Raw genomic sequence first — 24,271 nt, 5'->3', positions numbered from 1 at the left:
TGATCATATCCTTGCTGAAAGCATTCTAGCTTATCAGTTATCTTTAAACCTGCCTAGTTATAAATGAGTGTGGGCTTTCAAACTGATTGTCAAACCAACCTCTACCTCAAATCACTATGAACCACGAAGAAAGATTGGGGATACTTTGATCAATCCTAGCCAATCAGAACTACCTACGGTTGGCCATGTTAGGTCAGATGGTAGACATGTCTCCACAGAATGCTACTCCTTCAAATATTGGAAGAAATGAAGGCGGAACGAGAAGCAGCAATGGCAACACAAGAGAAGATGGTGGCTCTCTTAGCCAATACACTTATAGTTAGGGTGACCGTCCCCACACTCCCGAAACAACCTTAGGAACACCCACCAAGGAATGAACTATTGCTGCCCACCGTTAGTAAGCTGACTACTAAGATTGGCTGATTAGTGTGCTTTAGAGTCTACTAGTTGCTCTAAAAATTAAGTTGTCACTCTAGAAGATGTTGTGGGGATGGCTCCCTATCACTCACCGCATAGCTCCACAACATTATACTTGCTCATAGTTACAATTGCCCTTTTGCTCCATACAAATGGAGATTGTGGGTCATTTATTGGTCTCTTGCTCGGCTAGGGAGCTATGGCATGCGTTAGAATAACACCTTTTTCTTAGGTTCGAGGATTGGTGGTGCCATAGCGATCGACTACTATAAGGTGGAGATATAGAAAAGGAAGCTGCTACTATGCTGGTAGTATTGCATGGCATGTGGCAATTATAGAAATCCCGCAATGATCTTTTATTCTCTGCAAAGAAAATGACCACAAATTAAATCCTCTATAGGTTGCGTGCCGTGACCATAGAAGAGGCCATGCTAAAGATTAATTGCGATGACACCTTCCCGAACTCCTTTTCCTTGGCTGGTCTATGTTTCGTTGTGCGTAATTCTCTTGTCATACCTGTTCAGATGGGAGCTACCTCGACTACTTCGGATGATCTGCTCGTTAATTGTTGAAGCAATGGCTCTATTATTGCTCTTTCTCATGCCCGGGACCATAACTTTGCGATCTTTACCCATGGAACCCGACTCTGAGGTTCAAATTAACATCATCGACTACAAGTTTGTAGCCTCATAGAATTGCAAACACCTTTGTTTCAATATCCTTCACATCTTGAGCTATTTCGCCTCTATATTGTTTTTCTATTGTTTTATGACTAGCAACCAATGCTGATTATGTGGCAAAGATGGGGCAGTCTAGGAGTTGTTCTACTATTTGGGTATTGTTAACCCCTTTTGGTTTATACGAAATTTTGTATAGCAATGCACCAAGTATTTTTTTAAATTTATTTATTTTTGGGCCGTCTTTTGGGTGGTTAACGGAGTTTCTTTTCTAACAAAAAAAAGAAAAAATTAAAATAAAGGAAGAAAATTCCCCATCCCAAATACCACATCTCCCTCCATTCCCTCGTCCCGCGTGTGCGTGCGCTTTTTCGTGCCAGCCCCGCTCGACTCCAAATGGACGGGGACGACTATAACGCCCTCCCTCCGTCCTTCTACCAACACCATCGTCACCTCGCCCACTACCACGGCGGCGGCGCCTCCTCCGTTTCTTCCTCCGCCGCCTCCAGGAACGGGATGTTCTCCGCGGCTCCTCCCTCTTCTGCCCCCGAGGGCGGTCCCGTCCTCCTCCCCAATTCCGTCAGCGGCTGCCGGTCCTCCTCCCCGTTCGCCACTCCTGCTCCTTCCGAAACCATCAAAAGGAAGAGGGGTAGGCCGAGGAAGTATGGAGTATCACCGTCCCCTATTAGTCCCTCTGCTTCGTCTCTGAAGAAGGGATCACCGACGGCTCTCTCTTCTTCTAAAAAGAAGGAAGCCTCATCCTTGTACTCCAAGAAATCTCAGATTGCAGCGTTAGGTTAGTAGTTTTGCATGCATGTCATAGATGTGGACTTAATCTTAAACCCTGCATTGTTATGTTTGTTGGTTGAGTTACGTTTGGAGCTCTTATTCTCGACGTTGCGCGTGATCTGCTTTATTTTCTTGCATTTTGCCTGATCTTTTTTTAAAGAATTGAAGAACATGCTGAAGGTTATTAATTCCAGGCGACCATTTTGTTTGTTGTGATGGGTTTGACATAATAAATTATATTTTTGGGCCCTCTTAAGAGTTTGTATTGGTTCTCATCATTGAGTTGATTCTGGTGTTTCCTTCATCTACATGTCTAGTCCTTTGTTTCAGTAATTTCTTTTAATTAAATTTTCTCGTTCTGTTTGTGCTTTGGTGGTGAAAGTACACAATTAAGGATAGAGATTTTGGACTATCATTTGCTTAATTTTGTTGGTTTTTGTTATTATGCTGTCTCCTTGAATATTCTTTCCCACTTACCTGTTGGTTTTTATTTTCTGAAAATGACATGATGTGACTTCTTTATTTTTGGATACAGAATAGGGTAATGATATTGTTTGGTGTGATGGCTATTACTTGTCTTTGGTGGTTTTAGTATATTCTACTTTCTTCTTTTCGGTTCTTACTACTTTGTTTTCTTCTTTTCGGTTCTTACTAATTTGTTTTTCTTTTTTCAAATTGATTACTGCTGCCTAGCTGATGAGCAATTGACTGTAGGAAGGATCTTCTAACTGTTTGCTCTACATACTGATTGTTGTAGGATGAGAGAATTTAGAGCTAAAACCTGTTTGCTTTTTTTCATATTATAAATATCAACGAACTTTGTGCTAATCAATAGTTCTAGTCCACTGCTAGTTGTGGATTTTTTTCCTTATCATGAGGTACAAGAGATGATGGACCATAATAATGAGAAAACAGAAAATTGTTGTTAAGGAGATAATGGAGAAAGAAAAATAAAGAAGGTGGCTGAGTGATTTTCTTTTTTCCATTTTTATAATGAAGCTGAAACATTTACATTCTGCAAGGCATGCCATGTAGGAGTTTTCATACTTTTATTAGTTTTTATGGGTCTTAAATTAGTTTCCAACATGATTTTAAGAGTATAAAGTCATATCAATCTTGTTTTATGGTAATAAAAAAGTACAATAATTGTTTATTGCAAGTTTTTATAGAAAGCGATGGAATAGCAGCAACCTCATTAATAAGGAATAATTATTGAAGCAACATTTCTTTAAATTCCTATATTTTATATTTTAGAATGGATGAGAGGACTCATAATTTACTAGAGATGATATGTGGAAGAGTTTGTTATATGCCAGAATAATGAATATTAATATCAACAGAAGTAAAGGGGTAGCACCTATAGAGAGAAAATTATGTGAGACTGGATTAGGAAGGTTTCGACATTACTAGAATGCCACATACTACACCAATATGAGGGAGTGATTTTTTTGAAGTATAAGGTTCCTTAACAGGAAGGTAAGACCAAAGGGTAGCTACCATTGGCAAATTAGTATGGAAAGACAACATAGCACTTAATTTGCCACAAATGCTTGGAGTGAATAGATATGAGGAGAGGAAAGGATTCAAATACCTAACATCAATTAGTTAGGAGCAAATGCTTGGTTGTTGTTTTTGTTGTAGACTAAATGCCAAGGTGATAGGAGATGATGATCTTAGGCAAATATAGCCTAAAGTTACGAGATTTGTATTTCCTTTCTTCCTTAGCTGGCACAACTGCAATAGCTGCTTACTCTCATTGACATAACAAATCCTCTCCTTTCCTTTCCCCTTAGCCCTTGAATCCCAACTCTCCTTCCCTTTCATTCTCTTCCTTCCTTAAAAAGCTTTATCTTTCTCTTTCATCAGCAAAGAATAAAGCATGGTGGGATGCATTGACACGCTTCCACCTATTGAATAGGGAGAGGTTTTTCCCTCTTATTAAGAAATCACTTATTTTGGTTTTATGTACTCGGCTGATTGGTGCTAGTGAGTTTTTTTTTCTTCCTTCATCTATTCATTTTCTTTAGCATGGTTTACCATGCCATGCATGAGCTGTGCTAAGTAGCAACTACTATGATGATTGTTGTTGTCCGCCTATAATTAGTATCCCTGTACTACTAGTAATGGGCCTGTGATACGACATGTGCCACTTGGCATGAACTGAAGTTCATTTTACTATTTTTCATCATATGGAGGATCTTTTATATGATGTATGGTTGCTACTGGCTTTCAATTGTACTGCTTATGCAGTTCTTTGAAGCACTATATCTTGCTTGTTGTTTACTTTTCATTAGTACTTCTGAAATTCATTTATTTAGGAATAATGTGTGCACAATATCTTATTCTGTCTGACTTGTATGGTGATGTGTTTGAAGGATTTAAAATTGATGGCTCTGTTACACTCATCTTTAGAAGGGGCATCATGAGAACCTTTGGTTGTGCTAACTTTTTCTTTTTTGCCTTTTTTTCTTCTGAATTTGTTGGCAAAACTATCTCAACATGAACCTTCTTATCTGCTTAATTAATACATATGCTGAAAATTTCTCAGCTTTGTAAACAAACTAAGCATGTTGTTGTGCAAAAGTCCCCAATATGATGACACTGGCCTATGTTAAAAGTTTGTTTAGCATGCCTTTTGTATGATTGTATTGCTCCATAAGGGCCTTTAAAACCAGCATTTGAATGACATATACAGAATACAGACATTTTGAACTGTATGATATTCCCCTTTCTTGAGTGACATTTCAGCTGGCTTTAGAAAATAAGATTTCTACTGTGGCTTATGCACAATCATTATGCAAGTGCAGGAAATGCAGGGCAAGGGTTTACTCCACATGTAATCACAATTGCAGATGGAGAAGTATGTTATTTACTTTAATAAGTGCTATAATAGTATAATCCATTGGTCCAATTAAGAATATCCAGTCTGAAATTGTTCTGTATTTTTATTTATTTTTCCACAAGAATGAGAAACTGTGGAGGAGTTTTTGTTTGTTTATAACTAGTGGTATGGAAATTAAAATTAGAGTCTTCATTTGTGATAATTTCTCCTTTCGAAAGTGAGATCAAGTCCTTTCACTTGCACATTGTTCTCATGATAATAATTTAATGATTATTGTTGATTTAAGTGGCTATAAATTTGTGGCTATCAAATTGGTAGAATTTGAAATCAAATTCAAGAAATCATCTTAGAGAATAGCCACTACTTCTAGGAGAAGGCTGGCTAGACCAGAGGACATATCTGGTGTAATAATCATTTTGTACACAATGTCCTTATAGCAGCATGCCAAACCAATTTTTAAAAGATAGGCAGTTATGATCATTATTGGTTTATTACAACATGAAATTTGGAGACTTCGTAATAATAATAATAATAATAATAATAATAATAATAATAATAATAATAATAATAATAATAATAATAATAATAATAATAATACTAATAATAATACTAATACTAATAATAATAATAATAATAATAATAACAATAACAATAATAATAATAATAATAATAATAATAATAATAATAATAATAATAAACTTTTATTTAGCAAATAACAGGTGTAACATGGATATTTATATGATCATCATTTTATAAATTATAAATAGATCATGTTGTTGCATAGTTCAACACAATGTTAACACTTTTTATTTATCAAATAACAGGTTAACACCTGTAGCATGGGAATTTGTAGGAACATAGACATTCTAGAATATTACAAATGCGTCATTGTGTAGTTCTACCTTGATATTTGAGTTGCCATACGGAAATTTTTTTGTTGCAATTTATTATTCAAGATGATAACAAATGTATTTGAAGTGCCGGAAATTTTATTGGCTTAATCTATTTGCTTGCCATGTTTATTTTTTCACATATATAACTCTTGACTGAAACAAGAGAATAAGGGCAGTTTGTAATACAAGTCTTATTATGTGCAATCTATGGTATGGATTTCCTGCCTTGACCAAAATCTCTCCTGCTTTAGGTCCCATGACCATTTCCCCTGCTCTAACACCATCAAAACTCAAGTATCTGATATTACTCATACTTTATAAGCTCAAAATTAATTCTACCTCATATGCATCACACCTTGTCATGATTTTGCTAATTAAAAGTTAGGATGCAACAATGAAATGATAATCCAAATATTTTAATTCATTTCCTAATAAAATAACTGTAGAACACTCTTTAGGCACTTCACTCTAGTGCATATTATTTATACTCTAGTATTAGCAAATAGTTTGATTCAGTGCTATCATTGTATTGAAATTAATAAAACCATGGCTTGCCCTAAACTGACATAATAGCACAATATAGCTACGAACTTGCATGACTTAGACACAAGGATGACAGCTATGAAGCACGGATACTTTGTTTGCGTCTCCGTACCGGTATCCGATACGTATCGGATACGGCAGGAGGAGTATCCGAATTCAAAAAATTATTTTTAATTTTCCGAAATGGCTCCAATACGACGATATACAGCTCCGATACATTTCTTGATTATCCAATCCTTTTTCCTTTTTCTTTTTGTGCTAAAAGATGATATAAAACATATACTTTATATCTATATATAATTATCTAATCCTTCATGATACTTTAAGACTTTGTTTTTCTTGATAATGAATCAAACATATAACTTGAAACCTACCTAAAGATCCAAATTAGTTGTAGACTAATAGTTGAATTAAATTTCAATGTTTTGCTAATATTTTGAGTTTAATATTAGTTTCTATTACAATATTATTCTAAAGTTTTAGGCATGTAGATATTAAATATATAGCTTTCTTTCCTTTTATCTTATCATTTATGGGATAATTATTTTTTATCATATGTTATATTGTTTGACAATAAATTGAAAATATATTATTTATTTATTTATTAGCATATTTATGCCGTATCCGTATCTTACTTTTAAGAATTTATTGTATCCCCATATCCCGCATTCGTATCCATTCTCCACAGGACGACATTGTCTGCGGGTGTTTCATTTGCTGACATGGTGTCGTCTTGGTTAGAATGTATTGTGTCAATAAGCCACTAGCATGACCAATAGAGGTGACACTTGGATCCGTGAATGAAACATTATAGAACTAGATCATATTAACATGTAGCTTTGGTACCACAAGATCAAAAGATAATAAGATATCGATTTAAAGTAAGAATTATGAAATGAAGCTTTTCCAGAGGACAATCAATAAGTAGACTACTGAAGTTTATCTGTACCAATTAGACCCTGTGATTGACCACCTTGAGATCTGATAAATGCTTGGAATTCTTTAGCATTTCTCAGTACCATTCTCTTTGTGAAATTATTAGTTAAGAATTTCAGTCATACCTTTTTCTCATTCTCTCTGTACTGAATTAATTGTTTCCCTCTTCAAATTGTTGAATTTACTCTTTCTCATATTTCATGCCCTAGATATTTGTTTGTGCCAGATTACTATGTTATCTGCAGTCTACATTGATCTCAGCTCATAGCTTGTTACAATCATATTCTACTTGCTACTCCTGCATTTTATGTATGAATACTATATGCCTAACTTAGAAATGAGTGTGTGTTTGGATTCTCATCTATCTATTTGTAAATTAAAAATAGCTCTTAAAGCTTTAGTGTGCTGACTTTCCTGTTTATGTGTTTTTCATTATAAGTTAGAGTTGCCCTTCTCTAATACCATTTATTAACATCTGGCATGTAATGTCTCTGAGAAGGATGTGGCCCAGAAAATTATGTCATTTATGCAGCATGGCGATCGTGCACTTTGTATTATCTCTGCATCGGGTTCTATTTCAAATGCATCTCTGCATCAGCCAGCAGTCTATGGGGGTTATGTAAGTTATCAGGTTGGCTGCTCCTAAACCATTTTTCTTTTCTGTTTTCTGTAATACTGCGAACTGCAATCAGATATCAGATTGTTTCTCAGTAGATCTTGGTCTTAATTTGTAAAAATTGCAGCCTCTCCAAATTGTGTCCTGCTTCAGAAATTATTAATTCTACAGTTTGAATATGTCTTGTATAGTGGACAGAGGCTATCCTTTAACACCTTTAGAATTCTAACCCGTGAGCTGCCTTAGAATTTCAAAATGTATAGTAATGCCTTCTTTTTGTCTTTTATTGGTTTGCATGGCCATATATTCTTTCCTTCCATTGTTTTTACTTGAACCATTTCTTTCTTAATAGCATCATGTTGATGATTTATATATTTTCTTCTACCTTTAATTAGGACTATAGGAATATGATGAATCGATCTTTTAATTGGTATTTCATTTCACATCATTGTACATTAATATGTAGTGTTTTGATAAAAATTTCTATTTTTTCATCTCATTAAGAAAAGACTTATATACATGTATATGAGGTATATTATCCCTTAGTCAACATAAGTTATTATACATCAACACCCCCTCAAACACACGGAGTTTATTTAAAATATAATAGGTCCATTTATTTCAATCAAGTCCACGTTTTGAATCCATCAAAATATCTCAGCTCTGAAATAAGGGAGACTGTTAAATATAAAATATAAAAACTACCATTCTTTAATAGCTGACGCTAAGACATTTTGATGGGGTCAAGAAGTGGACTTATGAGTGGAGATTTTATATTTTAATTTGTTAGAGAACGATTGTTTTTATATTGTATATATTAAATTCCTTTACTCCAAAGCTGACATTTTAATGGACCCAAGAAATTGACCATTAAATTGGGTGGAGGTTTTATATTTTAAGCTATCAGAAAATAGTGATTTTTGTATTATATTTTTAACCCTCCCTCTTATTTTGTGATTGAGGCGTTTTAAAGAGCACAAGAAGTGGACTTGATTTAAATGGGTGAAGGTTTTATATTCTAAATGATACATAAATTTGTCAGAATCTGAATTTAGGTTACTGCTCTAATATCATGTTACAATAAAATTCTCTATCTTCTATCTCGTCAAGGAAAGACCTGTATACGTGTAGATGACGTATATTATCCCTCATTCATAACATAAGTTATTATACATCAATATGTAGATTAGACTCCATTAGTTCCTGAATGTTAATGTGCGATCTTATACTTAACATTTATGAAAGGAGATGCAATACTATTTTGATGTTCAGTTCTGCAATTATGACCTCTGTATTTTTTTTGGGGGGGGGGGGTTTGGGTGGGTTCCACTTCTATTAGACTTTCATAATGTCCGTAAAGTTGGGGCACCAATTTTTGAGATGAATTCTTACATTTGCTAGCTCATGGCCGGTCAAAAAATGTTTGGATGAATGTACTCTTTATGTTGGGCTAGATAAGTTACTAAGCTCTCTAGAATAAAGATATTGACTTTATAGCAAATTTATTGACGAAGGATGAAGTCATAAAAGTTTTTAGACTTAAGGTTATTTGTTATATTTTCAATTTTCTAAATTTACTATACAGCTTGAGTGTTATGAGATATAGTTGTAGTAACTTATACATTACTAAATTGCTCAGCTCTCAATCTATGTCTCTTTATTTAAAATATTATTGCATACATTTAATAAGAAACTAATGATATTGAAAGTTAAAACTTGACACAAATAATAATACAATTATTTATTGAATCATAACTCACTTCTCTATTGTAAAGAATTTGTTTATGAATGTCGGGCTTTAGCTTGCTGATTACCTTCCTAACTCTCAACAAGACTTCAGCATCATATTGATATTTGTAGAAACTCTGTTGGAATGTTAAGATATGAACGGCCGTATAAATTGCAACCATCCATTGAGGCCTTTCAATTCTTTGATTTATCTTTTCGGAGGCATTTCAAATATGAAATCTTCGATTAAGAAAAATATCCCCTAGAAATTTAAAATTTAAAATTTGTAAGTATTTAAATTTTTAAATATTTATAAATAAAAGTAAATTAAAAGCATGCTTACCAATAGCGTGCATCTAGTTGTTTGTTCCATCTGAATCAATCATCTTTCATCGTTTTCTATAGCTTTTGCCATTAGTTTTTATAACAACCCAAAAATTTTAAAATAAATAAATAAATAAATAAATAATTAATTAAAATTAGAAATAATTATTTAGATAATGAGAGATTTAAAATACTTAATACTTTAGGATTCAGATTAAATCAAATTAATTCTTTTATATTAGGTATATCTTTAAGTGAGAAAAGAGATTAGCATTCCAATCATAGTAGGACTCCTATATTTTTAACTATAAAATGGAAGGCTTAGAAAAGAAAAGAAAACCCTAGGTTTTATGGGGCAGCATTGTGCCAATACAGTGCTGAGGAGAGAAAAAACAATAGAGATCGTACCTGAGAGAGAATAGAGAAAGAGAAGAATAGAAATAAAGACCAAATAGAAAGAGGGAAGAGAAGATAAGAAAAGAAAAGAGAAAGTCAATAGTGGAGGGCATCAAAATCTGTGCAGACTATGATTAGGATTCTAAAATCAAATAAATTAGGATTAAGTGATCAAGGCAAGTTTCTACTCATTTTCTTAAATTTTGTTATTCTAAATAATATAGAGTTGATGAACTGAAAATTATCTCTTTTTATTTATTCTTATCATGTCCAATTTTATAAGTAATTTTGAGATGATGTCAGTTATGCTACATGCATTGGAAATTAAGAAATTCATTATTTTAAAAATTTTTATTATAGAATTGGAGATGTCAAGATTATTTATATTTTATAGAAATTCAGATTTACTATGTTTTGAGAATAAAAAGAGATTATGACATTATATTTCTAATGGGTTAGAAATATTTCAATCTAAAGGAATTTCAGATTTATGAAAATATTTAATATTATATATATTTTCAGAAAATAAGATATAAGAGGAAATCTTTATTATTCCAATATATTTTATTTATAGTAAATTAAATATAAGAGATCTTTATAAGAAAAAAAGAAAGTTTTTTTAGAAGATTTTTAATAAAAGATTATTTATGAGATGTGAAATTTTATGGGATCAAATATTAGATTTTGTTTTGTTCATGTTTTCTGTACATGATTTAGAAGCAGATATATATATTAGAGAAAATATTGGTATTTGGATTTATAGATAATTTATGAATTGTATTTAGAAGAATTGAAAATCTTGATTATAGAAGAAAATTATGACATTTGAGATTCAGAATGAATTCGTATAAATGAATACCGGTAAAAGTGAGAATTGGAACCCAATTTTGTTTTCAAGAAAATAAGTCCAGGGAAAAAATTCTTGGAATGTAATGTTATGACTTGCTACTTAGTGAATCTGATAGAATTACGGAAAATTTTTTTGAATTTTCATCAGTGATGACTCTAATCTTATTCAATGGCTAGTGAAAAGTCAATGGGGTACTATAGAAGTACTTATTCATATCCCTTATGCATATTCATGCTTCATTGATGAATGACAAAAGAAGAAACCTTTGAGGTTGGGACCAATAAGGTTGTACCTCAATTAAGAGCCTTAACCTCAATTTATAGCCTTATGTCTATGTTGTTCAGTTGTTTGTTGGACTTACTAATAAGTTAGATGTCCTGTGACTGGTTTTAGACTTTTAGTTACTTACTGTACCGATCTTGATTCTTTGATTATGATAAATTGCAATATAGATGTTACTAAATAAGTTTCCTATATCAAAGTCCTCCTGTAATAGACTTGTGTGTTGGATATGCTAACACATTATGTGTTTCTGATTGGCCATCCCTCTAATATGGAATATAGCATATATTGCTAAGATGGGCAATCCACCTTGTATTAGTAGGTTACCTTTCAAATGAGAGGTTTGTTAGACATTTCTTCAAGTGGATGATAGCAATGGAGGTTCCAGTGGATCTTTGATAAGGTCTGCATGAAAAATATATAATATTAAGAAAATATATATATTTATAAAGGTCACTAGTGTAGAAATTGGATTATGTTAAGTCGTATTAGATCTCCAAAATTTACTGAGAAACCTATTGAATTGAAGGAGATCAATATTTGTAAAATTTGTTTTTCTTGTATCTTTAGCTTACTGTTTGTTTTTTATTTTAAGGGAAATTTGCAGAAAAGACCCTATATTATGGGTTTTTATGGTTGAACCCTACCTTATTGTTTTTTCTAAACAAGCTCCTATGTTTTACCAAAAATGTTAAAAAAATCTCTTGATTTAACTTAAATTCACATTAGCCTAACTAAACAGGAATATTATATTTTATTTAATTAATATTTTTAAAATTCTAAAATTACCCTTAGCATCTTATTCCATAGAAATAGTCTTGAATAAGATGATGATGGTAACTATGGAATTTTGAAAATATTATTTTAAATAAAATGGGATATTCCTGTTTTGTTAGGCTAATGTGAGTTTAAGTTAACTCAGGGTTTTTCTAAATATTTTTAGTAAATGATAGGGGTTTTTTAGAAAAAAACGATAAGATAAGGTCCGAACCATAAAAACCCCACAATATAGGGCCTTTTTTTGTTCAAATTTCCCCTTTAATTTTCTTTTTGGACCAAGTGACTTATAAGTAGTGGTTTAGGGCATCCCTGGGCCATTCCATATATCTCTTTTCATTTCTTTCTGTTATACTAACATTTGAATATATTACATTGAATTTTATTCTTCACACAACAATGTGTATGAAATCATTTCTTTAACTGTTACTGTACCAATTTACTTGTAGGACAAGAAGAATTTTAATTTTATATTGATTGATTTATTACTATTTTCCATTTAATTTGTGTTGTATGCTTTCGCAAGCAGTACTAATAAACTGCTTCATTATTGCTTTGGATGCTTAACCTTTGTTTTGCATTGTTTTAATCCTGAAATTCAGCATAATTCCTGAACATTATGTTTCAGACAACTTTTGGCACTGTTGCAGGGTAGGTACGACATCAATTCCCTCTGTGGATCTTTCCTGCCTGGGGAAGATGGTGGGGCATCTAGAACTGGTGGGCTAAGTATATGTCTTTCTGGTACAGATGGTCACCTTGTGGGTGGTGGAGTTGGTGGACCTTTATTAGCCGCTGGCCCAGTACAGGTAGACCTAACATTTCATACTATGGAATATTTTCTTTTTCCTGTTTGAACCTTTTTGATATGTTTGAAGAACCTTAGTAACTGAGATGACACAGGTGATTGCTGGTTCATTTTTGGTAGATACTAATGACATCAGAGCTCCCAAAACAGTGGATTACTCTGTCAGCAAACTGTTGATGCCAATTCAAGCTGGATCAATATTAGTCACATCTTTTGCTCTAAAATCTGCAACTGAGTCTACAGGAAGAACCACAACTAGCAGGGCAAGTGGTGATTACCAAAGTGTTGCTGGAAGTAGTTATATGCAACATTCTCGCACAATGCATGTGCAGCCACCGCGATCACCAACAGATTGGAAAGGTGTGTAAACTTTATCTTATACTTACAACATAGCGTATGTTGCAATTTGCGATGTTCTTTTTCAATGTCAGGATTGTTTCAGCAAGTATAATAGTATACAACATCATTGCGTTTCTTATTCCATCAACTACCAAAATGCTTAGTAGTTTCGTTTTCTTCACCATCACATTTCATTTTAAGTTGGAGTTAGTAAACAACTAAACAAATATAGGTGTTATGCTCCTTCTGTAAGAGTCACCAAAGTAATCCTAGTAAGAAGTCCACGACCTTCTTTAGCCCCTTCAGGACATGATCTGAGCGCCAATCCATCCAGTAAGAAGCAAGGGACAGCAGGATATCTAGTAAGCTAAGACGGGTGATGAGGCATGACCAAAGCAAATGAGAGAGGAAATTTCAAGAATCGGTGGTTGACCGACTCCGGTGCTTGTGTTCCAAAGCGAGCAAGTCAAGGCTGTTGGCCCGATTAGGATATCCAATAGGGGGTGAATTGAATTTATAAATTAAATAAGAAGATAAAAACTAAGTATGCTAGTGTATGCACAAATTGTATTGATAATTAGAAACTCAAAGCTTTATGTGCAAATTGTATTGATTACCAAAGTGTTGCTGGAAGTATTTATATGCAACATTCTTGCACAATGCATGTGCAGCCACTGCGATCACTGACAGATTGGAAAGGTGTGTAAACTTTATCTTATACTTACAAACAATGAAGCACGGACACATGACATGGACACGACATGATACGAGCACGGCGACACAGCAAATTTTGAAAATATAGGACACGGACACGGCATAGGACATGGCGAAATAAATAAATAAATAAAGAAAAATATATATATTATTGATACATCTAAAGTAAAAGTTTGCAATCTAGTAGTGTTAAATATACATACATCAAGCTATAAGAACTAAGAAGTATCATTCAAAGAACTAAGAAGTATACCTTAAGCTGTATGAACTAATTTAAAGATAAGAACAAATTGAAAGACAAATCAAAAGTGTACAAAATTCTAAGAAGGTATCAAATTATCATTACAAGCCCCAGAAGTGCAAAATATGTCCAATTGTCCAAGTAACTGAGTTCCACAGAAGTTTAAAAACTAATAATCATGACAAAATAGCAACATAAGATAGATCATTCATCTTCAGCTGCCTTATTGCCTTTATCAACAAACATTATAGTCTCCAAATCTAGTTCATCAATTAAGAGATCAGCAAACTCCAACATTCCTACACCATTAAAAGAATCATAAGAATCTCCTCTGACATCCCACATCTTGGTCTCCTCTCTCAAATAATCTGGAGACCTCTTTGATAGAAGGCGAAGATTAGTATGCAGATATACTAAATCTTCAGCTCTCTGTAGAGTTATTTTGTTCATTTTCAATGAATGGATGAAAGAATAGGTGCTCTAGTTCCTCTCACAACCTGAAGAAGAGCAAGGTTGCCCAAGTAATTTAAGTGCTAAATTATGAAAAATAGGAGCAGAAACACCATGAGCAACCCACCACATGTTTGGATCAAACTCATTTTTATCTGCTATCGAATCATACTCAGCAAAACTTTTGGTTGATGTGGAGAAACTAGTATACTCTTAGTATGCCATTTTTCATTCTTCTGCATTTGGAAATAACTTTTTTAAGAATTTATTTCTCATATTAGAAATTTCCAAATCCTTATGGGGTGGTACACGATTTGGATCTTCTTGAATCCATGATGAGCTGTAATACCTATTAATATAATCACCTAATTAGTAAATAATAGCAATGAAAGAACAATAAAATATTTAATCATAAGAAAGAGGACTATAGAAATTAAATTAACCTTGGATTCAAAGAATGTGCTAAGCAATATAGTGGTGTATTGCTTTTGTCCTATCTATCCACTAAGATCTTGTGCACCACTGAATAAAAAATGGATTCCTCGCCTTCTTGTTTTCATGCATAAGTATGACTGTTTTTACCTTTTCAATCATTGTATCCCATATTTTATATGTCAAATGTAAGCATGGTTTACTTGTGTCTGCAACCCATAGCATACTATATATAGGCTCTGTGAAGGCAAGTATATATTCAATTTTATTCCATCAAAGGTCATCGAGGACTTTATCTTTGACAAATTGTGCTTTGCCAATATCATATTCTCTGTCAGAACTCCATCTATCACTGATTACCATTGATTGAAGACCCTTCTTGGTCATTTTGAATCTTTTCAACATTATAATCACCGAAGCAAAGCAAGTCTCCCCAATAGCAAGAAATTTTAAGTTGACAAATTCATTAAAAATAGCCAACATCATTGAATGTTGCATAAAGAAATTTTTTAAGCACATTACATCCCTTACAATTATTGAAATTCAACTACACATCAAACACAATCTCATTTGCCTCAGTGTTTTTCACTGCATACATGTTCTTCAAAGCTAGGTGAGAGTATGAACTATACATGGAGTCCAAAAATGTGAGAAAACCTTGCTTCAAGAAGCATCCCTATTGCCTTACAAACATGTGCATTATCCGTAACCACTTGGACTACATTATGAGGCTCAACATCTTCAATAATAATCAAATTAGAGATAAAAAATTTGTCTTTATATTCTCCTTCACAATTCACAACCCTTAAGAACATAAGGCCACTCTCAGTCATCGCTAAAAAGTTTATAAGCGGTCTCCTCTATGCATCAGTCTAACCATCACATATAATACTCACACTTTCTCCCCCCATGTACTTCTAATAGGGTTTAGCAATATTTTAATATTTGCTCTCTTGTTGAAATAGTATAGTTCTCAACATATTATAGCCAAGGGGCACAAATCCAGAAATATTATTATTTGCTGTAAATTAAAAGGCTCTAACATAGTGAGGGTTTCTTGCCAAATGAAAAGGCAAACCTAGCTGAATAAAACATTCTTGCAATCTCACAATATAATTGATTGCGAGCACCAGAATTAAATGACTTCTCAATAGGTGTCATTCCTGTTGCTCTTTTTTTTCTTGATATCCCTCCCATATCAAAACCTACACCTCCAACTGAGCTACTAGAAGATGTCGTTTGCCCAAATTTTGGCAAAGGAATTTGTTTAGGCATCAAATTTTTAATTCTCAACTCGGCTATATTAACAACCCTTTTCATTTCCATAACATGTTCATTACTCACTTTTGGACAACCTCTAATTCCATGCCCACTAATTTTCAGCAAATGAGCCTTTACTCTATAATATGATCCCTTGTAAACTTGTTGACAATAATTGCATCTAAAATTATGATTTCCTCCACCTTCTCCCAATTTCTCCATCTTAGTAGCATATCTCCACAAAGGAGCATTATCATCCACAGATGATGCAGTATTTTGACTAGAATCAGGACTATTTTCAATATTCATTTTTCTTCAACCGCAATAAAATTATATTAGTAAAGAGATATGGATTAGCAGATTAACAATTTAATAACAGAAATTAAAATAACTAACAGTTTATCACACTAATTAGAATTAACAAATAGTTTATCGCATAATTAGAATTAAAAATAGAAGTTAAAATTTAAGATTAACAGAGATAATGAGAGAGACAGCGAGACAGAGATAGAGAGACCGTGCGCGCGCGAGAGAGAGAGAGAGAGAACTTGTCGTCCTCGTCGTGCTCTGCCCGTCACGCTCGCTCAGCAGCCCGTCACGCCTTGGATCGTCGCTCGGCAGCCGCTCGAGAGTTTTAGGGCTTCGATCGTCGATTTGTCGCTCAACAGTGAAGGTGAGGATGACAATTTAGGTTTTAGTTTTTCTTATCGGGTTTGGATCCGAGTTAACAATATTTGACTAAACATTATCCAAAATTCCGCTCGTGTCCCTGCCTGTGTCCGAGCAGTGTTCGATATTTTTTTTTTGGATACTCTGGACATGTGTCGGACACACGCGTATCCGACGTGTGTCCATGTTCGACACGTACCCGCATGTCCATGTCCGACACGTGTCGGACACGGATACCTCCTGGGAGAGGTGTCCGTGCTTCATTGCTTACAACATAGCATATGTTGCAATTTGCGATGTTCTTTTTCGATGTCAGGATTGTTTCAGCAAGTATAATAGTATACAAAATGCTTAGTAGTTTCGTTTTCTTCACCATCACATTTCATTTTAAGTTGGAGCTAGTAAACAACTAAACAAATATAGGTGTTATGCTCCTTCTGTAAGAGTGACCAGAGTAATCCTAGTAGGAAGTCCACGACCTTCTTTAGCCCTTTCGAGACATGAGCTAAGCGCCAATCCAACCAGTAAGAAGCAAGAGGCAACTGGATATCCAGTAAGCTAAGACGGGTGATGAGACATGATTAAAGAAAATGAGAGAAAGGAAATTTGAAGAATCGAAGGTTGACCGACTCCGATGCTTGTGTTGCAAAGCGAGCCAAGTCAAGGTGTTGGCCCGATTAGGATACCCAATAGGGGGTGAATTGGGTTTATAAATTAAATAAGAAGGTAAAAACTAAGTATGCTTGTGTATGCACAAATTGTATTGATAATTAGAAACTGAAAGCTTTATGCAAATTAAGATGTTCAATGTACTTTTGTAGGTTGTATTGCACATTGGTAACATCCAAATTTTAAATATATTTGTATACGAAAACTATAGAATATCCAATGTACTAAAATATCATATTTATTAGATACCTTTAAAGAAAGTTATAAATGAAAAACTATATAGGTGTTAAGAATCTATTTGCCAGAAATACAATTTTGTAATCTTTAAAATGTGATATAAGTTTGAAAAATAAAACTTGAGAATTGAAAATTATATATTATAACTATGGATGATTGTGTTGACCGGCACTTGCCGTGCTGGTAGTGGTATGACACTTTGCACAGGGTGTGCTAGTGCCACACCCCCGTGCTGAGCCGTGTCATTCGTCATTACTGCGTGCCAATCATGTGCTATGTGGGGCTATTTTTTTTAAATTTTTTTCCTATTTCATCAATTATTATTGAATCAACTGATCAATGGATCATTTGGAAGGCTTAGATAAAATTGATGATAGTAAGACTAGAGATGATGATGGTGATGGTGATAATGACGAGACTTAGTCTGGTGGCGGTGATAATGAAGATGAGATATGCGTCTCTGTTACACAACTTTCTCAGAAATGTATTATTTTTATGGAGGACTTGAATCTGTAGGTAGTAGGACATCAGGAGAGGTGCACCTATAGAATGATATGAGTTCATCATCATTACCATGATATCAATTACACCTACTAGAGCCACAACACCCTTCTTATACTCTGTATCCACAATCTATATATGCTTATGGTGTGCCTATGCCTATGCCTATGTCGATGCCGGTGTTGGTGCCAGTCATTTTCGTGCATATTCATATCATATCATAAGAGAATTACAAAATTCATATTTGTATGGAAGATTATGTGAGACGTTATAACGAGTAATACTATCAATAGATGACTTTTAAAAAATATCGCGCAATATTTAATGAAACATTCTTATGTTATTCTTATGCCGACAAATGAAGTCTTTGATATTCCTCGTCATTCAATGTTCAACTAAAAATTAGTTTTATTATTGAACTATCAATTAATATTATGTGTTCAATTTTATTACCGAGTGTTCCATCATTAATATTAATTTTAATAAATGTATTCAATCATATTATGTGTTGAATAATATTTATATTCAACTGTTTGTTTTAGCTTTCATAAAATAAAATATTTACAAAAATAATCTAAAGATAAAGCATTATATTATAGGTTTTAATGCATATTTAACAAATTAAAGTGTTCGAATTAATTTAGTTTTTACATTAAAGAGAAAAAACTTCTCAATTGATAATTATTATTTTAACTTGTTTGGTATCATCAAAATAATGTAGCTAATCATTTGTTTGTTATCATCAAAATCAAATAGTAAACCATTAAAACTATAGGGCAAAAAAAGGCTCTATTGTAACCTTTCCTTGCGTTGACATTCCTTGTGTAGACTTTGCCCAGTGTGGCCAGCCAAAGGAAGTTCATGACTTTTAATCCCTTTAAAAGGATCTTTATCATCGACTTGGAGGAGTAGAGGCTCTTCGTCATCGATTCTGCATTGCTTCTAGAAAGCCGCAAGTAATCCTAGGCAACCTGAGCTCGGTGGGCACTTGCCCTGGTCAGTGCGCACCTACCCTGGTCGGTGTGCATTGCATACAGATAGATAGCAAGGAATCCTTTTGCTATATATGATCGATTCAATTGCAATCCTTCGCAAGGTCACATCAATTTGGTATTAGAGCCAAGTTCCTCAGCATGTCGAACACACAAGCCATGTCCATGAGAAGGAACATTACTAATCCAAGTTCTTCAATGCCATATGCTGCACCACCTGATCTCTTGATGAAACTTGGTATTGAAGAACGTCCATGAGGAGAGGCCGACTATAGTAGACCTAGATCTCAAGTCTTTGATGACCATGATGTGTTCTACCCTTGTTGATTTGAAGACCATCACTCTGGAGAACATGAGGGTGCTCTAAGAGATTAGAGGCAACAACATATTTTGGCTTATCATCGGATCATTGGCTAGGGCTGTCGCAGCCATACCTTTAGGTAGCCCTAGGCCATTTGCAAAATCTCGGTCTCAACATGAGGACAGGCTTCTCTTACCTCCGAGACAACAAACACATGTGTTGTTGCTGCCCACTCTAGAGCTGAGAGGGAATGATGCTCTCGTGGACTGGTTCCATGCTCCCCCCTGTTCATGGATTTGTGCGAATCTATGCATGACCCATGTGTAAAGCATGATGCTACATGGTGGCCATACTAGAGGGTAGCGAAGGTGCCCTACCATGGCCGAGAGGAGGATGGATCTAGAGACACTTGTGGAACGGTGATTCAAAACCAGACTACATGGCTAGATGTGGAACGAGTTTGCAATTGCAATTGGTCTATGATTTGAGCCATTTGGATACTAGAACTTCACGGCGACTCACTAAAAAATTATTCAAACGGTCTATGTCCAAACTTATCAAGAAAAGTTTGAGAGAATTTTAAGTAGAGTTTGAAAATAGTCAAACACCGCTCTCTGAAGCACTTTCATTTGCAGACTTTGCCTAGATGTCCAAGCTGAAGTAAAAATGGTTCGACCTACTTCTATTGTGGACACCTTCCACACCACATAGGTGATGGAAGAAAAGCTTCAGGCACTGAAGATGCGGCGAAAAGTGCTCTAGATTGGGACAGACTTGTAGGGGAGTAGCAGGCTACCTACGGCCACTATAGGCATGAAGGGTCTCGCTCGGCCAACTGCGGCTAGGGCTGGTCCAAGATTTTTCGAGACTTCCCATGGCCTCCGGTACGATGCCTCATAATAGCCCAAGTAGAAGAGCAAAGAGCCAAAGGTTTGTGCTTCTATTGTGATGAGAAATTTGTCTTAGGGCACAAATGTGCGAGATCGGCAATAATAATGTTAGAGGGCACTGAGATTGGAGCTGTGGCATATGAAGGAGATAGACCAAAGGAGGAGGTCATTGAAGAGATTGGGGATGTGGAGGAGATCAACACTGCATAGACATTATGGGTCCATCCCACCATGAACTATGCCGGTGGATGGAACAGTGAAGAATTATCCGATTCATGTTGTCATTGATAGTAGAAGTACCCATAACTTTCTCAATGAGAAGATGACACAGAGAATAGGATTTGAGGTGGGGTCTTTTATTGGTTTTCGATGTCACCATTTGTGACGGCATGAAATTGAGAGCCAAAGGAATTTGTCGCGGTCTAACGCTTATAGTCCAAGGACCATTTCTTCCTCTTGGACTGACACCTATTGGACCTTTGAGGAGTAAACCGAATACATAGCATTTAGTGGCTTCAAGGGCTCAGCAAGGTTTGCTTTGACTTCAGAAAGTTAACAAAAAACTTCTGAAGTGGCGACGAAGAAGTACGCTTGGAAGAGCAACGGTCGGATTTGAGTGTAGTCTTACATCTGTTGAATGGTTTGCCCAAACTAGGGTGTGGGGCTACTCCATGAAACTGGTCAAACCCTTGACAGAGCGATCCATCAATGTTTTACCAAGAATTCAATGAGGTATTTGAGGAGCCAAAAGGTTTGCCGCCGACTAGATTACATGATCATTAGATTGAGATCGTGTCTAGTGTAGGACCAGCAAGGGTGTGACCATACCTCTACCCTCGCATCCAAAAGGAGGAAATCACTAAGTTGATTGGCTAAAATAGTGGCTAGTGTCATCATCCGTCCAAGCCGTGGAACTTACTCCTTGCTAGTGTTGCTAGTAAGAAAGAAGAACGAGACTTGGCGATTTTCTGTAGGTTATCGAGCATTGAATGCCATCCTTGTCTAAGATCGGTATCCAATTCCAGTGAGCGAAGAGTTGCTAGATGGGTTATCTGAAGCAGCCTACCTCTCCAAGTTAGATTTGAGTGCCGGATACTATCAAGTTCGAAAACGCCCACCGGATGTGCACATGGGGATATTTGCACTCATGATAGCTTTGAGTTTTTGGTGATGTCGTTTCGCGGAACTAATGCACTAGTGACCTTCCGAGGACTTATGAACGATATCATCAGAGCCCTTTTGCATCGATGTGTTCTTGTATTTTTTTACGATATCTTGGTGTATAGCCTTACGTGAGAGGACCACTTGAATAATTGCAAGGAGGTTTTATTGTTACTCTGCCAACACCTACATGTGAAGATATCCAATGAGGTCATGAGAGAGTAGATTATTTGGACAATTATCTCACCCACAAGGGTTAAGGTAGACCCGAGAAAATTGTGAACATGGTGAGATGGCCAGTACCGATGAACTTGAGGGAACTATGTGGTTCCTTGGTCTTACATGCTATAATGGTTGGTTCATCAAAGGGTATGTGAAGATTGCTGCCCTATTAACATCCTTAGTAAAGAAGGGTGAATTTAGATAGGCAGATAAGACACATGATGCATTTGAGAAGCTGAAAGAAGCCATGGCCTCCGCTCCTAGTTTAGTGATACCCAATTTTTGGAGGATATTTGTTGTTAGGTGCGATGGTTCAGGAGTTGGCATTGAAGTCATGCTCATGCATGAAGGTCGACCTGTGGTTTACCTTATCAAGGCTCTATCTCCTAAATCTCAATAACTATCTATTTATGAGTGGGAGATGTTGGCAATTATTCATGTTGTCACAAAATGGTGTCTATATCTCATCAGTTGCCATTATATTATCTACACTGATCAACGAAAAATAGTGTATAAGAAGGCACTGGGAATTGAGCGGCGAATGGCGCTATCATGACAACTCGATCCAAGCGAGCTAGTGGCTTTCTTAAATGAGTTGGATCCAGAAGAGGCTGAGCTATATGAGGAATCCAAATAAAGATTGTACTTCACCTTGAAGCCAAGGTTGACTAAGCATGGTGAATTAATATGATCCAAGTCAGAATTTTAGTTCTGAGTCAAATTAGTCTGAGTCACTAAATTGGAAGAAGTACCAGTTAGCACAGTTCCAGAAAAATAATTATAATATATTTGTATGGTGTTCGAAAACTATGCAACCAAAAAGATTAGATTAGTGACAGTCATGATTTCTATTTTCATATTCAGATTTCTTTAGATTCTTACTCAATCTGGGGATGGAGTTACAATTAGAAAGAGATATGATAGCTAGTCTAGATTGATTTTTTTCTTATTTGATTTTAGAACTCTTTATTTTATTTACTATAAATAGGGCTTTATAGCTTATATCTTATAATGCTTATGAACTGAATGAATTTATCTTCCTCAATCTCTCTCTCCCTCTTTCTAGCTCTCGTTCTCTATTTTCTAGCAAGTCTTTCTCTACATATGCTGTCGTCTTGTTTTAGCAGCTTCCCTCTTCACTAGACAGTACTCATTCTCATCGTGCATAATCCTATAGTCATTACCCATGTTCCACCATCATTTACATCAATCTTAGCCCTAATCCATCCACCATCCCCTAGATTATCCTATCGTCTACCTATGGCTTTCCACGACCTCCCCTTTAGTCCAAACACCATCCACGACCTCCTACAATCTCTAGAAGTTTCCCTTATGTCCTGTCCATAATAGGCCATCATATTAGCCTCATCGAGATGTGCTTACATTCGTTGGTGCGCACTCAAGAAGGTTGGTGTGCATCATTTCTAGAAACCCGCAAGTAGTTGCAGGCTACCTGAAATTTGCACGTACCCGCCTTTTGCACCGCATCTAGATGGACAACAATGACTTGTGTTTATTCTGCTATTTTCAAGCACTTGTTTAGTGGCTACTTCTTCAAGAACTTAGTTGTGGTGCTTCATACCCCAAACTTCATTCATACATCTGTGGAGTTGGTCCTCATATACAGTTAACTCCTGTCGACCTGTATTTCTTCTCTGCTGCTTATGAACTCATGCATGATTGTCTTTCTTTCTGAATGTACATAAGTAACGAAATTAGCAAAACTTTTTGGATCTCAAGATTTATATAGCTTTCTTGTTTGGCGTCTGCAGGAAAGCAAGATGGTCCCAGTGATGCATCTGATAGCATTGGATAGTAGCTGAAATTGCAATATAGTGGTTCTGCTAATGCTATTGCTTGGCAACATCTTATGTTTAGCAACGACTAGTCTTGAGAAAAGGATGTATATAAAACTGTTGACTGTCATAGGAGCATTAGTTGCACGAAATCCATGTATGATCTTGTTTCATTAACTTGGGGAACGGTGGAGGCTTTTTATCGATTGCTATTTATCTTTAATGGCACATTAGATACTTAACCTCACTGGATGTTTGACGTAGCGGAAGTAAAGAAGGCAATAACTAGAGAAAAACTCCCTCAAATCTATCACAATGTATGAAAAGACATTTTTTATTGAATAAGAATATGCCTAATACAAGGCTCTAATAAATATTTATAATTTCTCTCCATGTACTACCAATCCTAAACAAATTCTGAAAATAATATTCCTATTCTAAATAAAATCCTATTGTAAGACTTAGAGGTTGTTTGGTTTCATGTCTTTCAAGATATATTATTTCTAGTGTTAAATGAGA

General features: G+C 35.2%; 1 protein-coding gene across 2 annotated transcripts; it reads left to right on the top strand.

Annotated features, from left to right (window-relative positions):
• The first annotated feature begins 1,367 nt into the window (after nucleotides 1–1,367).
• Nucleotides 1,368–23,956, top strand: LOC140801623 (AT-hook motif nuclear-localized protein 14-like). 2 transcript variants are annotated; one of them, XM_073156823.1, is made up of 6 exons: nucleotides 1,368–1,890; nucleotides 4,691–4,743; nucleotides 7,597–7,728; nucleotides 12,721–12,879; nucleotides 12,974–13,238; nucleotides 23,729–23,956. In XM_073156823.1, the coding sequence occupies exons 1-6, from the start codon at nucleotides 1,491–1,493 to the stop codon at nucleotides 23,770–23,772; spliced, it is 1,053 nt and encodes a 350-aa protein (XP_073012924.1). In that variant the 5' UTR covers nucleotides 1,368–1,490; the 3' UTR covers nucleotides 23,773–23,956. The 2 variants fall into 2 exon arrangements, with proteins under 2 accessions (XP_073012924.1, XP_073012925.1); XM_073156824.1 differs by having other exon boundaries at nucleotides 1,441–1,890; nucleotides 7,597–7,716.
• The last annotated feature ends 315 nt before the right edge of the window (nucleotides 23,957–24,271 follow it).

This window comes from Typha latifolia, chromosome 15 (assembly GCF_019914945.1).
Source record: "Typha latifolia isolate L0001 chromosome 15, TyphaL0001v2, whole genome shotgun sequence".
Lineage (NCBI taxonomy): Eukaryota > Viridiplantae > Streptophyta > Magnoliopsida > Poales > Typhaceae > Typha > Typha latifolia.
The sequence above is the reverse complement of the archived record's forward strand: the minus strand, read 5'-3'. Positions and strand labels throughout refer to the sequence as shown.